Source organism: Gigantopelta aegis, chromosome 1, assembly GCF_016097555.1.
Source record: "Gigantopelta aegis isolate Gae_Host chromosome 1, Gae_host_genome, whole genome shotgun sequence".
Classification (NCBI taxonomy): domain Eukaryota; kingdom Metazoa; phylum Mollusca; class Gastropoda; order Neomphalida; family Peltospiridae; genus Gigantopelta; species Gigantopelta aegis.
The window spans coordinates 24,694,434-24,711,509 of record NC_054699.1 but is presented as its reverse complement, the minus strand read 5'-3'; the positions used below and the strand labels follow the sequence as shown (position 1 = coordinate 24,711,509).

The 17,076-nt window shown below is 36.7% G+C and overlaps 1 protein-coding gene across 2 annotated transcripts in view; it reads left to right on the top strand.

Annotated features, from left to right (window-relative positions):
• Positions 1–17,076, top strand: part of LOC121372649 (cadherin EGF LAG seven-pass G-type receptor 2-like) — a 108,269-nt gene that overhangs the window by 69,554 nt on the left and 21,639 nt on the right. The window contains exons 11-14 of one of the 2 annotated variants that reach the window (XM_041499093.1): positions 2,276–2,281; positions 12,096–12,187; positions 13,528–13,701; positions 15,810–15,868. In XM_041499093.1, the coding sequence (XP_041355027.1) occupies positions 2,276–2,281; positions 12,096–12,187; positions 13,528–13,701; positions 15,810–15,868 (331 nt within the window). The remainder of the gene's footprint in view (positions 1–2,275; positions 2,282–12,095; positions 12,188–13,527; positions 13,702–15,809; positions 15,869–17,076) is intronic. The other variant, XM_041499102.1, reaches the window with a different exon arrangement.

Sequence of the window (17,076 nt, the reverse complement as noted above, 5' to 3'; positions counted from 1 at the left end):
CCTCCCCCTCCCCACGCTAGCTACGGCCCTGGTTGATGGAATATTCATACGCACTGCACTATAAATACTAATAAAACACCTCGAAACTCCAACAAGGACCCGAACGTCCGTGTGTGAAAGGCATGCATTTGCTTTTTAGCCATAATTTAAAAATATGAAAAAACCCAACATTCACTTGCAATACTAACAGTGCTTCCGGGTATGACGGAAACCAATTGCTGATATAACAACACCAAAAGGTTTGTATGGAAATTTGCAAAATAATCCAGACGTAACTTGAGCACATCTACGATTTAAAATTTAAAGACAACGCTAGTGACCCTTGGACATCTCTAAATGATTGACTGATTTACGGCGCCCTTTTCAAATATCTCCAACGCTTCTTGATAGGCCCACAGGCAAAAGATTGCATATTTTTAGCTAACGTCATCGCAACACCAGCCAACTGAATCAAACGTAGAGCATAGACAATAACTTTATGACAACGCAATTCATTTGTTCTGTGGTGACGTCACAACAATCCAAGATTACGTCTTCGAGACCCTAGGCTAACGTTATAGGAACATCAGTTAGTTTATATCAAACGTTATGTTAAGTTTGGACCGTAAATATAGATTGAAGTTTTAATAATTAGGGAGCCAAGCGGCCATTCCAATGATTCATAAACATCACCACCGGAAAACGATGCAGATAAACGAGTGTACCGTTATGTCCGAGTGAATATCAGCTCGGACAGGTGAAATAATTATGATGTGAGTAATAAGTAGTACCCCCCTTTTTTAAGAAACGTATTTAAATTATTACATGGGTACTAGTAATAGAATTCTTTTTTTTTTCTTCTTTTTTTTTACAGTACATGTAGTTGTTAAAACACGTCCGACATTCTTTGGACATGAAATGAAAACTGAAAATTAAAATTAAAATAAGAATAAGTAATGATTTTAACGGTGATTTCTCAAAATTGCTATTGACATATTTCGCTATTTGTATATGTATTGGTGTTAAATAATGACAAATTAATCGATCTCCACGAATATTATTTGCATAATTAACTAATAAATGTTCAGTTTCATTTTCATTTCAACTTAATTACGTGCTTATATCCAATTAAGGTTCAAGCACGCTGTCTAGGGCACACACCTCAGCTATTTGGGCTGTCTGTCCAGGCCAGTGAGTTAGTTGTCAGTGAGAGAGAAGAAGGTGTAGTGGTTTTACACCTACCCATTGAGTCGTTAAAACTCGCTCTGGACTGCGAACCCTGTACCTACCAGACTTAAGTCACATGGCTTTACCACGACACCACCACCGAGGACGACAAATTTTTCAGTACATAGAATTGATCCATCAATTAATCCATTTAACAACCAGCCAATTCTATCATTTCTTTTCAACTTATTTTCGTGCTTATATCCAATTAAGGTTACAGCACGCTGTCCTGGGCAAACACACTTCAGCTATCTGGGCTGTCCGTTCAGGACAGTGGTTAGTTGTTAGTGGTTAGTGAGAGAAAAGAGGGTGTAGTGGTCTTACACCTGCCCATTGAATCGTTAAAACACGCTGTGGGTTGGAGCCGGTACCGGGCTGCGAACCTAGTATCTACCAGCGTTATGTCCGATGTCTTAACCACAGCACCACAGAGGCCGATAGCCAGTTCTTTGTCCGTACCGAGATGCAATTCATCTTCGAACTGTGACTTCACGTGTTAACCAAGTTCAGGATCTTTACTGCGATAACTTTCGTTTTACAACTTATCAGCGTTATAACCTGTCGATCACCTTTATTAGATTTCGAAATAATAAAAAGTTATAAAATGATAGAAAATTAAATTATCTGAATATAAAGGTATAATATTTACATTTCACAAGAGAAATGAGTAAATAGCGTTGGTCTTTATGCAAGTTTGAGCTTGCTCCTTTAACACACTATTACTACACTTAGCTAGGGTCTCAAGCTGCAGGGGCGTAGGCTTAGGAAGGGGGGTGTCGGTGTTCAAATGACCCCACTCCCGGATGAGGTTAAAAAAAAAAAAAAAACAAAAAAACACACAGTTTAACAGCCAAATATTTATAATACAATATTTGGCTGTTTATAGAAGTGTCTTGGAACAATGTAGACAAAAGTGTCCGTTAGGTTCATATTCGACCCCCCACCCCCAGGTTCAGACCACGCTACGGCCCTGAGCTGTAAATACAATATTTAGATGTGTGATACGCTTTAAGAAGAATCTTTCTTTAGCTTTGTGATTGAAGTTTGTTTAATTTTCTCTTCTTTTCAGCACCAGGTAACTACTGAAATATATTGTGAATAAGTACGGTATATGTCATATATCATGCGGTATACTGGCTTTATTTGTATATATATTATTATATATGTGTGGGTGTCAGTATCTCAGATTATGGGTTACGTACACACCAATACAAACCAAACTACTCATCTACCTGCCAATCTACCTAGCTACGTAGCTACGTAGCTACATAGCTACATAGCTACCTATCTACCTACCTACATACCTACATACCTACCTACCTAGTTAATTACTTACCTACCTACGTATCCGCTTACATATAGGTTTACATTTCTTCCTTAATACCTACCTACGTACCTACCTTCCTGCCTGCCTACCTACATAAATGCCTATATTCCTACCTACTTACATTCCTACCAACCTACCTAGGAACCATCCGTTCGTCCGTCCGTCCATCCATCCGTCCAAATATACATCCACATTTGCAAACACATACATTAATTTGTCCGTTGGTCAATATATATGCATAAATTAAAAGAAACAAAAACATAGTATGTGTGCATTCATTATGTAAAATAGCAAATCATAGTTTGACATTATTGTTTGACATTATTGTTTGACATTAAGTGAATTAGTGATATTAAGTTTCAATAAAAAAGTAAAGTAAAGTTTGTTTTATTTAACGACGCCACTAGAGCACATTGATTTTTTATCTTATCATCGGCTATTGGACGTCAAACATATGGTAATTTTGACACTGTTTTGAAGAGGAAACCCGCTGTCGCCACATAGGCTACTCTTTTTTCGACAGGCAGCAAGGGATCTTTTATTTGCGCTTCCACAGGCAGGATAGCACAAACCATGGCCTTTGTTGAACCAGTTATGGATCACTGGTCGGTGCAAGTGGTTTACACCTACCCATTGAGCCTTGCGGAGCACTCACTCAGGTTTTGGAGTCGGGTATCTGGATTAAAAATCCCATGCCTCGACTGGGATCCGAACCCAGTACCTACCAGCCTGTAGACCGATGGCCTGCCACGACGCCACCGAGGCCGGTTAAGTTTCAATAAATATCAGCCATTTACAAAGTTGAAAAACCCCCTAAAACAAACAACACGAGCGCGGGCGCGCGCGCACACACACACACACACACACACACACACACACAAACACACACACAAACACATACACACGCACATACACGCACGCACCTACACACACACACACGCACGTACGCACACCCACACACACACTGCCGACATGTGAATGTATATGATTTATTTAAATTAAAGCCAGTCTCATCATCATCATCATCATCATCATCATCATCATCGTATACTGGTTAACGGATTATAGCGTTCCTCTTGGTTCTGTATAACCACTGTGGCTGAAACTAGCGCGGTACAACTAACTAAAAGATGGCGATATTATACATTAATGAACCAGCTTAACACAAAACTTGACTGATTATCATAATTTATTTTTGAATGAGGGAAATGAAAGGAAAACGTATTACGACTTCTTGGCACATTGACGCCATATAACCGTAATTAAAATGTGTTGAGTGCGTCGTTAAATAAAACATTTCCTTCCTTCCTATCCTTCTTGGCACATTAATTATTTAGTCAGCGGCTGCTATGTACCACAGGTACACCCTGCAAAAAAAAGAAGAAAAAAAAAAAGAAAGAAATGTTTTATTTAACGACGCACTCAACACATTTTATTTACGGTTATATGGCGTCAGACATATGGTTAAGGACCACACAGATTTTGAGAGGAAACCCGCTGTCGCCACTACATGGGCTACTCTTCCGATTAGCAGCAAGGGATCTTTTATTTGCGCTTCCCACAGGCAGGATAGCACAAACCATGGCCTTTGTTGAACCAGTTATGGATCACTGGTCGGTGCAAGTGGTTTACACCTACCCATTGAGCCTTGCGGAGCACTCACTCAGGGTTTGGAGTCGGTATCTCGATTAAAAATCCCATGCCTCGACTGGAATCCGAACCCAGTACCTACCAGCCTGTAGACCGGTAAAAAAAAAGGAAAATCTCATTTACAATATACAACACTAAATTGACCCAAAAGCGTGTATTTGAACATCTTTACCGGCCTCGGTGGCGCAGTGGTTAAGCCATCGGACTACAGGCTGGTAGGTACTGGGTTCGGATCCCAGTCGAGGCATGGGATTTTTAATACAGATACCGACTCCAAACCCTGAGTGAGTGCTCCGCAAGGCTCAATGGGTAGGTGTAAACCACTTGCACCGACCAGTGATCCATAACTGGTTCAACAAAGGCCATGGTTTGTGCTATCCTGCCTGTGGGAAGCGCAAATAAAAGATCCCTTGCTGCCTGTCGAAAAAAGAGTAGCCTATGTGGCGACAGCGGGTTTCCTCTTCAAAACAGTGTCAAAATGACCATATGTTTGACGTCCAATAGCCGATGATAAGATAAAAAATCAATGTGCTCTAGTGGCGTCGTTAAATAAAACAAACTTTAGTTCAAAATGTTCCGGAAAACATGCCCCCGAACCCATCTATAGATCTCGACCCCTTTGGGAGCTCAGCTCATTCCCCTTCGATAAACTCAAATTGCCCCTTTTATAATTTTGTGACACCCCCCCCCCCCCCCCCCCCCCCCCCCCCCCAACCCCCGCGCTTGTTTTATCCATGTGCACAAGGTTTGGTTTCATTCATGAGTTTTAGGCTCTTCATATACTAGTATGTGTTAATATCGGTGACGTTTTTCAGTGTGTCGCTACAGTTTTCATTTTCTCGTTCTTATTCTACTCTCTGTTTTAACATAACCACACTAGCAAAGGAGAGTGGGTATGTTGGTAAATCATACACAGACATGTGTAACCAGAAATAATGTTAGCACAAGGGATTGGAAGACGTAAGTGGGTATAGTGTTTTATTGTACCCCGTGATTACATTAATAAGGTATTTTAAGTTTAAAGTCGAAGGACCGAATCTTTTGAGAATTATAGATTTTGTTTACAAATATAAAGATGATAAAACTACGTACGTCAGGTGCATAATGTAATTTCCTACAGTGTCCCGGTGTCTTGTCAAATATACCTAAACCAACTGATGATACTTAAAATGAATTGACATTTTTAATACCATTGGACATTCGTTGAAGAAGTAGTGCGTCGTTAAATGAAACATTTCCTTCCTTCGTTGAAAAAGTACGACTATTTCAACAAGGGACATCACTCTGCTAATCTTAGTAACTATACTGACAACAACATTAAATAACAATAATAACAACAACAACAACAACAACCAGAGCTGTGGCCTGTGAGGGACGTGCCCGAAGCCATAGGGGTAAAGGGGCACGTTAATAGAATCCATGATCAAGAAGAAGAACAACCAATCTAATTAAAATTAGCTCCACTATTACATGTGGATCTAACACCAGCCAGTTGGAGCTCATGTCCAGTACAATCTAATTAAAATTAGCTCCACTATTACATGTGGATCTAACACCAGCCAGTTGGAGCTCATGTCCAGTACAATCTAATTAAAATTAGCTCCACTATTACATGTGGATCTAACACCGCCAGTTGGAGCTCATGTCCAGTACAATCTAATTAAAATTAGCTCCACTATTACATGTGGATCTAACACCAGCCAGTTGGAGCTCATGTCCAGGACAATCTAATTAAAATTAGCTCCACTATTACATGTGGATCTAACACCAGCCAGTTGGAGCTCATGTCCAGGACAATCTAATTAAAATTAGCTCCACTGTTACATGTGGATCTAACACCAGCCAGTTGGAGCTCATGTCCAGTACTATCTAATTAAAATTAGCTCCACTGTTACATGTGGATCTAACACCAGCCAGTTGGAGCTCATGTCCAGTACAATCTAATTAAAATTAGCTCCACTATTACATGTGGATCTAACACCAGCCAGTTGGAGCTCATGTCCAGTACAATCTACTTAAAATTAGCTCCACTATTACATGTGGATCTAACACCAGCCAGTTGGAGCTCATGTCCAGGACAATCTAATTAAAATTAGCTCCACTATTACATGTGGATCTAACACCAGCCAGTTGGAGCTCATGTCCGCCAATCTAATTAAAATTAGCTCCACTATTACACGTGGATCTAACACCAGCCAGTTGGAGCTCATGTCCAGGACAATCTAATTACAATAAGCTCCACTATTACATGTGGATCTAACACCAGCCAGTTGGAGCTCATGTCCACCAATCTAATTAAAATTAGCTCCACTATTACATGTGGATCTAACACCAGCCAGTTGGAGCTCATGTCCAGTACAATCTAATTAAAATTAGCTCCACTATTACATGTGGATCTAACACCAGCCAGTTGGAGCTCATGTCCAGGACAATCTAATTAAAATTAACTCCACTATTACATGTGGATCTAACACCAGCCAGTTGGAGCTCATGTCCAGGACAATCTAATTAAAATTAGCTCCACTATTACATGTGGATCTAACACCAGCCAGTTGGAGCTCATGTCCAGGACAATCTAATTAAAATTAGCTCCACTATCACATGTGGATCTAACACCAGCCAGTTGGAGCTCATGTCCACCAATCAAAACCTTACTTGCAGAATCATGCCAGTGATTTAAAAATAATTTGAAAACATTCCGAATTATCCTGAGGGTATACGACATGTTTCGTGTGAATTACGAATGCCTTAAAACATGTTTTATTTTATAAAATAAATAATTTGTAATGTAAAACTGAAGACTGATTTAGTTGGGTTTTTTTTAAAATAAATAAATAATTTTTAATGTAAAATTGAAGACTGATAACCCACCCCGTACGTATTGGTATGGTTCGCTGTACTGCGGCCACTAAAATAGACTCGCCCGATATTTTTAGAATTTGTATGCTCCCAAATAACGTTATAAAAGGCGAAGTGTGATTGGTCAATATTTAAATTATTATTTACAGACGAAATGTTACCTGGTCATTGGGGACTACGCAGTGTTGTTAGTTTTAAATCACTGGCAGGATTCTGCAAGTAAAGTTTTGATTGGTGGACATGAGCTCCAACTGGCTGGTGTTAGATCCACATGTAATAGTGGAGCTAATTTTAATTAGATTGAAGAACAACAAAAACAAAAACTCCTAAAAAAACATTCTCCCCACAAATGACAACAAAAAGTGAAAAAACCAAAAAATCCACCAACAAATAACAAACAAACAAAAATTAACCCAACAAAATTCCCTCCCCCCCCCCCCCCCCCCCCCCACACACACCCCTTTAGAATAAAAATATAATAGATTTGATTAAATGACCATTTAAATTATCTCAACCCAGTAAAATCTAAAATCTGCAAAATATGATCATGACTGTGTGGGCTAAAATCTACAAAATATGATCATCTGTGGGCTAATATCTATAGAATGTGATTTGTGCGGGTTAAAATACACAGAATATGATCATGTGTCGGCTAAAATCTACAGAGTATGATCACTTGTAGGCTAAAATCTACAGACTATGGTCATCTGTGGGCTAATATATATATATAGAATTTGATCGTGTGCAGGTTACAATCCATATAATGTCATCATGTGTGGGCTAAAATCCACAGAATATGATCATATTTAGGCTAAAATCCACTTACTATGATCATGTGTAGGCTAAAATCCACAGAATATGATTATATGTGGGCTAAAATCCACTTACTATGATCATGTGTAGGCTAAAATCCACAGAATATGATCATATGTAGGCTAAAATCCACTTACTATGATCATGTGTGTAGGCTAAAATCCACAGAATATGATCATATGTGGGCTAAAATCCACTTACTATGATCATGTGTAGGCTAAAATCCTCAGAATATGATCATGTGTAGGCTGAACTCCACATACTATGATCATTTGTGGGCTGAACTCCACATACTATGATCATTTGTGGGCTGAACTCCACATACTATGATCATTTGTGGGCTGAACTCCACATACTATGATCATTTGTGGGCTAACATCCATGGAATATGATGATGTGTTGGCTAAAGTCTACAGAGTATATTCATGTGTAGGCTAAAATCAATAAAATATGATCCTGTGTAGGCTACAATCCATATACTTTGATCATGTGTGGGCTAAAATCTACAGAATATGATCATATGTGGGCTAAAATTCACATTCTATGGTGCGTAGGCTAATATCCATGGAATATGATCATGTGGTCTAAAATCCATTGAATATGATCATTTGTAAGCTGAAATCCACAGAATATGATCATGTGTGGGCTAAACTCTACACAATATGATAATCTGTGTGCCAAAATCTACACTATGATCATGAGTGGGTTAAAATCTACAAAGTATGACCATGTGTGGAATACAATCCACAGAATATGACCATGTGGAGGTTAACATTTACGGAATATTATCATGTGTAGGCTACGTTCTACAGAATATGATCATATGATGATTAAAATCTACAGGACACTTTTGAAATGTGAATTTACGATTTTATTTTATTTAATTTTAATTTTAATTTTTATTTTTATTTTAATTTTATTTTATTATTATTATTATTATTATTATTATTATTATTTTATTTTTTAATGAATATTGCTTTAAAACACGTCTTGTTTGGTTTAATATAAGTAATGTAGTTAATGGAATGACAACAATACGAAGTTTATACTATTTAACTTTTAAATTCTTCAAAACGTTTTTTAAATCTCGGTTTAGAATAGTTAAATATAGACGAATTATTATCCCCATTGGAATTTGTGTCATCGTACATTTTTCTATAACTACATTCATGTATATTTATAACTTGCTTTCGTTTACCATTCATCATTATTATCAGTAGTGGATCCAGCGAGTGGGGGTTTACTGGGGGGTGTTCGTTTGCCAGAGCGTTTTTAAAATATGTTGTCTCTATTGCAAACCCAGTGTACAACGAATTATGACCAATGTACATAAATTTAAGACTCTGCAAGAATCCCTTTTTAGTTCCACTCCACCTAAGAAAATCCTGGATCCGCCCCTGACTTATGCTATTGCAGTATCATGTGTATGCTTATTGCGTGTGTATTTGAAACTCCACAGCTTCGTCATATAGATTCCCGCAAAATCCCTTTTCCGTGTTTATTCAGAAATATTTCCACATGCTGGGGGTGCCGTTAAACATTTATTCATTGCATCAATTTTCAAACGCAGGAGGATTGATAATAACCGAGCATGTAACGTGGTACGGGTGGAAATATTTCTGTTTATTTGGTATGGATAGATTAGAATGGAACCTGGGCCGGTGCGTATAAAACGTTGAGTCCAGACTCAATCTTTAATGACGTCACACATGACATTAGTGTCTCAGACTCTATTAGAGTCTCAAGTCTAGACTCTAAAAGTTTTATAAGCACCAAGTCATAACTTATAATTCTACTCACTATCTATATTTCTACAATGGTTATAGAGTTTTATATATTAAGAAATACAGTAAAGTATTCTTATAACGAATCGGAAGGGACCATGATGGTTAGTTCGTTATAGCAGTAGTTCGTTCTACACATTTGCATAATTTGTTTATTAATGTATATTTATATTTTGAATATCTCTATTGTATGTATGTCGGGTTTTGACTTAAACATACATATATTCAATGACGCACTGGTTATTAATGTTGAGGGAGATAAAACAGGACGATCAGTTCGTTCTATACAGTAGTTCGTTATTAGTGTATAGTACTTTAGAATCCATCCATCTATCTTTAAATGAATACAGTTAGCATCTACTGATAATGTAAACGAAATTGTATAAGTTAGGAAAACATTTGTACTAAATGTTTTAAAAGACGAGTTGCTTAGTTTTGACTCTTTTGTGTCAGACATATGGTTAAGGACCACAAAGATTTTGAGAGGAAACCTGCTGTCGCCACTACATGGGCTACTCTTTCCGATTAGCAGCAAGGGATCTTTTATTTGCGCTTCCCACAGGCAGGATAACACAAACCATGGCCTTTGTTGAACCACTTATGGATCACTGGTCGGTGCAAATGGTTTACACCTACCCATTGAGCCATGCGGAGCACTCACTCAGGGTGTGGAGTCGGTAACTGGATTAAAAATCCCATGCCTCGACTGGAATCCGAACCCAGTACCTACCAGCCTGTAGACCGATGGCCTAACCACGACGCCACCGAGGCCGGTCAATGTTATACGGAGTTCTATACACTTTTGTTTTATATTCTCCTGAATTGTTTTATAACACCTTGCATTATGTCTGTAAATTATTCTTCGTGTATGTTAACTTAACTGGTGAGCTATACACGCTTACGTTTAATAAAGAATTAAATTGAACTGAATATCTTCGACAATACACAATGTCGATTCATTTTCTAGGTAACCATTACGTGAAATAATATCATTACATTAAAGGCCAATCAAATCTAAACTTTAATTTTAAAAATCAGTTTTTCGTTCAGCCAGACAAAGCAGGAAAAACGTTCGATTGACGTAGAATCGAATGACTTAATCAGGAACTGACCAGTTCGTTCGCAAACGTTTGCATTATTCGTTGGCTCTGAACGCAGTTAAGATGTAGACAACATATTGAAGCAATGACTTATTTGGTAAAAGCAAACTAGAGAAATTTTAGTTTGTTTTGTTTAAGGACACCACTAGAGCACATTTATTAATTAATCATCGACTATTGGATTGCAATCTTTGGTAATTCTGACACGTCTGCATTTTTTTATTACCAGCAAGGGACCTTTATATTCATTTCCCATACAGAACAGCACATATCGCGACCTTTGATATACTTGTACTTTAGAGAAGAGTAAAGCAAATATTATACTACACAATCTATGCATTATGTCAATTGATGTTAACAAGATCAGCCATTTTCATGTTGCACTGAGTTACATTTGCATTCATCAGCCAAGATAGCATTCGGCATTATTCGTAGATCGACCAAGGATTTCCGAATCATCCAATACTCTGACACGTTTTTAACCATCTGTGCTCTGACTGGTAGGACGAATGGTCGCCAGATTATGACGTCATTGGATTTTGTCAGATCGTAATTTAACGGAGAGTAAACGAAAAGGATTTAAGACTTTCTTTTGATCAGATTAATTGCTATTATTTGAAATATATATGGCAGTTGTGTGTTTAGCCTGGGATTTGTTCATAGTTAAATCTGGAATGGGTAGATCACTCGCGTCTTTTTACATGAAGTTATTGCAAATACTCATCTTTATTAGTGGCAGAAAAACGGAAAACAAAATTGTAAACTTGATTTTATTAGGAAGTAAAAAATCATTTAGAAAGAAACGAACATTGTATATTTTTTTTTTATTATTATTTATTTATTTACTTATTTATTTACTTATTTATCCGACGCCATATAACCGTAAATAAAATGTGTTGAGTGCGTCGTTAAATAAAACATTTCCTTTGCTTTCCTTATTTATTTATTTATTTATTTATTTATCTGCTAGACACAATTAATTATTAATTTTAAGTAAAATAAATTAATTAATATTTCACATTTTTTTTTACTTTTCTTTATGCTTTATTTATTTGTATTATTTATTTCTATTATTTATGTTATTTAGTTTATTATTTATTTTATTTCTAGTTTAATTATTTATTTCTATCATATATTTCTTTGTGTTATTTATTTACTTGTAGCTGTATTTTATTTATTTACTTGTAGCTGTATTTTATTTATTTATTTATTTATTTACTTGTTTATTTATATTTATGTTATTTAGTTTATTATTTATTTTATTTCTAGTTTAATTATTTATTTCTATCATATATTACTTTGTGTTGTATTTTATTTATTTATATATTTATTTACTTTTATTTATTTGTGTTTTAGATCCGCAGAATATGTTTGCAATTGACAGACTCACGGCAGAGGTCAGGGTGAACAGAACGCCCACTTCCGGTGTCGTCAGTCTCTTTATACAGGTACTTTTAAATAGAGAATAATACATTTTTGACCGTTAGATACCTTTTATCTCACAACGAGTTGTTTGAAATGTATCTAACGAGCGAAAGCCCCTCTAAACTTCGCTCGCTGTGTACAGTATATACCGCTACCTGTTACAAGTCGTGCACACGCGCTTGATGATATATGATTATGAATATGGTGCTAATATCAATAGTAATAACAATGCCAATGATAGTTATTGGACATCACAAGAACTATCACTCTCGCTCCCCATCACCCTCTGAAACTGGTTTAAGGAGAGTCAATTTTAGCTCCCCTTGGCATGTGAATTTAATTTATGTGGTTACAGGTACCAACATGGTTGTGTGTTAAACGGTTCCCCGTGTCATATCTAAGTTAGAGTAAATAATCACTCCTCTCAGTCTGTAAAATAAAACGAAATGAAATGTCTGTAAAATAAAACGAAATGAAATGGTCTGTAACATATAACGAAATGAAATGGTCTGTAAAATGAAACGAAAGCGAAATGACACAGTCTGTAAAATAAAACGAAATGAAATGGTCTGTAAAATAAAATGAAATGAAATGGTCTGTGAAATGAAACGAAATGAAATTGTCTGTAAAATATAACGAAATGAAATAGTCTGTAAAATGAAACGAAAGCGAAATGAAATAGTCTGTAAAATAAAACGAAATGAAATGGTCTGTAAAATAAAACGAAATAAAATGGTCTGTAAAATAAAACGAAATAGTCTGTAAAAAAAATGAAATGATATGGTTTGTGCAATAAAATGAAATGTAAAATAAAATGAAATGAAATGGTCTGTGAAATGAAACGAAATGAATTGGTCTGTGAAATGAAACGAAATGAAATGATCTGTAAAATGAAACGAAAGCGAAATGAAATGGTCTGTAAAATAAAACGAAATGAAATAGTCTGTAAAATACAGTGAAATGAAATGGTCTGTAAAATAAAATGAAATGAAATGGTCTGTAAAATAAAACGAAATGAAATAGTCTGTAAAATACAGTGAAATGAAATGGTCTGTAAAATAAAATGAAATGAAATGGTCTGTAAAATAAAACGAAATGAAATAGTCTGTAAAATACAGTGAAATGAAATCGTCTGTAAAATAAAATGAAATGAAATGGTCTGTAAAATAAAACGAAATAAAATGGTCTGTAAAATAAAACGAAATGGTCTGTAAAATAAAATAAAATGAAATGAAATGAAATGGTTTGTGCAATAAAATGAAATGAAATGGTCTGTACAATGAAATGAAATGAAATGGTCTGTAAAATAAAACGAAATGAAATGACAGCTGTAATGTACGCTGGTTGATACTGTTATTTGCAGGCGACCCAGGTGAACAACAAGCAGCAGAGCGGTGTTTCCGTTCTCAAGATCCGCGTGATCGAATCCAACATGAACGCCCCGTCGTTCCAGCAGCAGCTGTACACGGTCACGGTTCCCGAGAACACGCCCGTCGGAACCACAGTGCTCAAGGTCACGGCCACTGATAAAGACTACGTAAGTTAAAGTTTGTTTTGCTTAATTACACCACTAGACCACATTGATTTATTAATCATCGGCTATCGGATGTCAAACATATGGTCATTTTGACACAGTCATAGAGAGAAAACTAGCTACATTGTCCCATTAGTTACAAGGGATCTTTTATATGCACCATCCCACAGACAGGGTAGCACATACCACGGCCTTTGATATACCAGTCGTGGTGCACTGGCTGAAACGAGAAATAGCCCAATGGGCCCACAGACGGGGATTGATCCCAGACCGACTGCGCATCAAGCGAGCGTTTTGCCACTGGGCTACACCCCGCCCACTTAAGTTAAAGTTTGCCTCGGTGGTGTCGTGGTTAAGCCATCGGACATAAAACTGGTAGGCAGTGGGTTCGCAGCCCGATACAGGCTCCCACCCAGGGCAAGTTTTAACGACTCCATGGGTAGGTGTAAAACAAGTACACCCTCTTCTCTCTCACTAAGAACTAAGAACTAACCCACTGTCCTGGACAGACAGCCCAGATAACTGAGGTGTGTGCCCAGGACAGCGTGCTTGAAGCTTAATTGGATATAAGCACGAAAATAAATTGAAATCAAATGAAGTTTGTTTTGCTTAACGACACCACTAGAGCACATTGATTTATTAATCATCGGCTATTGGATGTAAAACATATTGCCATTTTGACAGTCATAGAGATGAAACCCGCTACATTTTTCCATTAGTAGCAAGGGGTCTTTTATATGCACCATCCCACAGACAGGATAGCACATACCACGGCCTTTGATATATCAGTCGTGCACTGGATGAAACGAAATATAGCCCGACGGGGATAATCCCAGACCAACCACGCATAAGGCGAGCGCTTTACCAATAGGCTACGCCCCCCCCCCCCCCCCCCCCCATCCCCCGAGATTGGCTGTCCTCCTATAGACGAGATACTAGATCGATAGTCATGGAATCAACCACTGTTTTGCCAAATACTTTTGGACTCTGTATTGTGCGGATATACGGTCTTGATCACGAGTTGCTGTTTTGTCAATCAGACATATCCCGACAGTAATATATTTATGCAATTTAAATGTGAACAGAAATAAATATTATTGAAAGAAACAAAGAGAGAGAAAGAAGGAAGGAAGGAAGGAAAGAATTAATAATTATCTATGTGTTAGATAATCAAACAGCAGGTTTGTTACAATCAAAATATATACAAACAAGGTATCGCAATCTGATTATGTTAAGTCTATACAAAAACTACTATACAGCATGTACTAATTAAGGGAAACGTTTTGTCCGTTTATGTATTTATATACATGATTTTTTTTTGGTCACCTTCACTTCGAACACTTTTACCATTTAAAGTCAATTGTGTATTTGTTGGCTGAAATCACTGCAATGAATCCAAGAAAACGCGTATTTTTCTTTCTTATATCACTGAAAGAAAACAAAAATTAAAAAATTAAAACACATTCTAAACAGTGAAGGCGGCAAAACTGTTGCATTCTGCGGATCGCAAAATTCGACTTATTCATTGAAAACAGCAACATACTAAATAATGTTATCTATTTGAAACTAAACTCCACTAAATCACATTGATATTGGATGTCAAACATATGGTAATTCTGACACGTAATGCAGCAAGGGATCTTTTATATGCACTTTCCCACAGACAGGAAAGCACATACCACGGCCTTTGCTCAATTGTGGAGCATTGGTTGGAACGAGAAAAAACAAATCGGTTGAATGGATCCACCGAGATGGTTCGATCCTGCGACGTAAGTACCTCAAACATTCACTGAAAATGACCTGCCCGATTTGTATTTCTCAAAATGATTTGAGAAGAAAAACAACAAAACATTTATATACCTGGATGTATAAATAGCCCCCATAATTATTTACAATAGTTAGGGTTATTGTTCATTTTCACAAAATCACATATACAATAGCTATAACAATTAAAATTTGATTGCTGCGTTTTTAGTTTGTTGCAGTATATTTTCGTAAGATGTTCGTGATTGTGCGGATGCACTGGAATTTAAGCCTGAAATACAGGTGACAGCTTAACAGAGGTTTTAAACAATAGTCTTTCTATGATTCGTCTTTTTTTCTTCTTCCAGGGAGCAAATATCTTTTATGGAATAGACACGCAGAACACGTTCAAAATGGACGAAAACAGGTTTGTCAATATTTATTCCACATCATTTCAATATATTTAGACACATTTACAGTTAATAAATTTAATTAAGGAATGAAAGACATTTTGGTAATTCTTTGCTTGTGTAATGTTATATTTTAGGTCTCACTACACAAATGTCATCTGTCATTGAAATCCATGTTAAATTGCCCGACTTCAAATGGACATTGACAATAGAACGGGTTGCGAACATACATTATATAAGAATTTATTTTCACTCCAAAATGGAGAACATTTCCGTCTCATTTTTTTGCTATATGACCGCATCTGTCTGTAGTACCGGTCCGAACAAGTGGTTCATTAACGGATTCATTCCGGCTGTCTCTTGCGCTATACACCCATGTCCCAAAAGGTCAATGCGCAATATTACAAAATAACATGGGCAAAATACAGCCAGAAGGCTTACCATTTAACATACAAATTGTTTTAATACTTCACCATTTTCTAAAAGTGAATATGTGAACCACAACATGTGTCACAATTAGGAACTATAGTGGACCGTGATGAATGAACTCTCACCCGGAAGTCGTCTGTGTAGTGAGACCCTAACAAGTATTGATCACAGATGGCTTGTAAATATCGTTTCAGTAAAACTGACCCGGTTTGTTTGGGTTTTTTGTTTGTTTATTCGTTTGTTTGTTGTTGTTATTGGGGGGTTGGGAGGAGGGGGTGTTTACCTTTTATGAAAACTACCAAAAAGCGTATTCGGCTAGGATTTGTTACATGTTGGTTGATACCGACACTTGTCCTTGTGTTCGCTCTAAGTAACTGTTGTTTTAATTATTAAGTTTAAAGGGACAGACCCTTTTAAAACACTAAGGCATATTGTTTCACTATTAGAGCCGTTTATGATCACTGAAATCAAACACTACTTATATTTTATTGTTTAGATTATCTATTTCCGTACAACCGAAGTGTTTCGGGTCATCCTAGTGTTTCTAACACAACAAAATAAAAAAAATTTATTTTTAAAAACGCACGTGCGTTTGAGAAGTAACGGTTATGGAGTCACGTTTTATTTTATTTTAAAGGGTATTTCAACATCACAGACTCTTGTTTCACTCTGTTGTATTCAAATTTGTTACAGGTTTGTAAATCAACCAAACTTAGTGTCCATTTTTACGAGTTGAAACCAGGGTCTAGGTCAAAAATAGGCCTTAGTGTTTGAAAACTAGGGTCTGTCCCTTTAA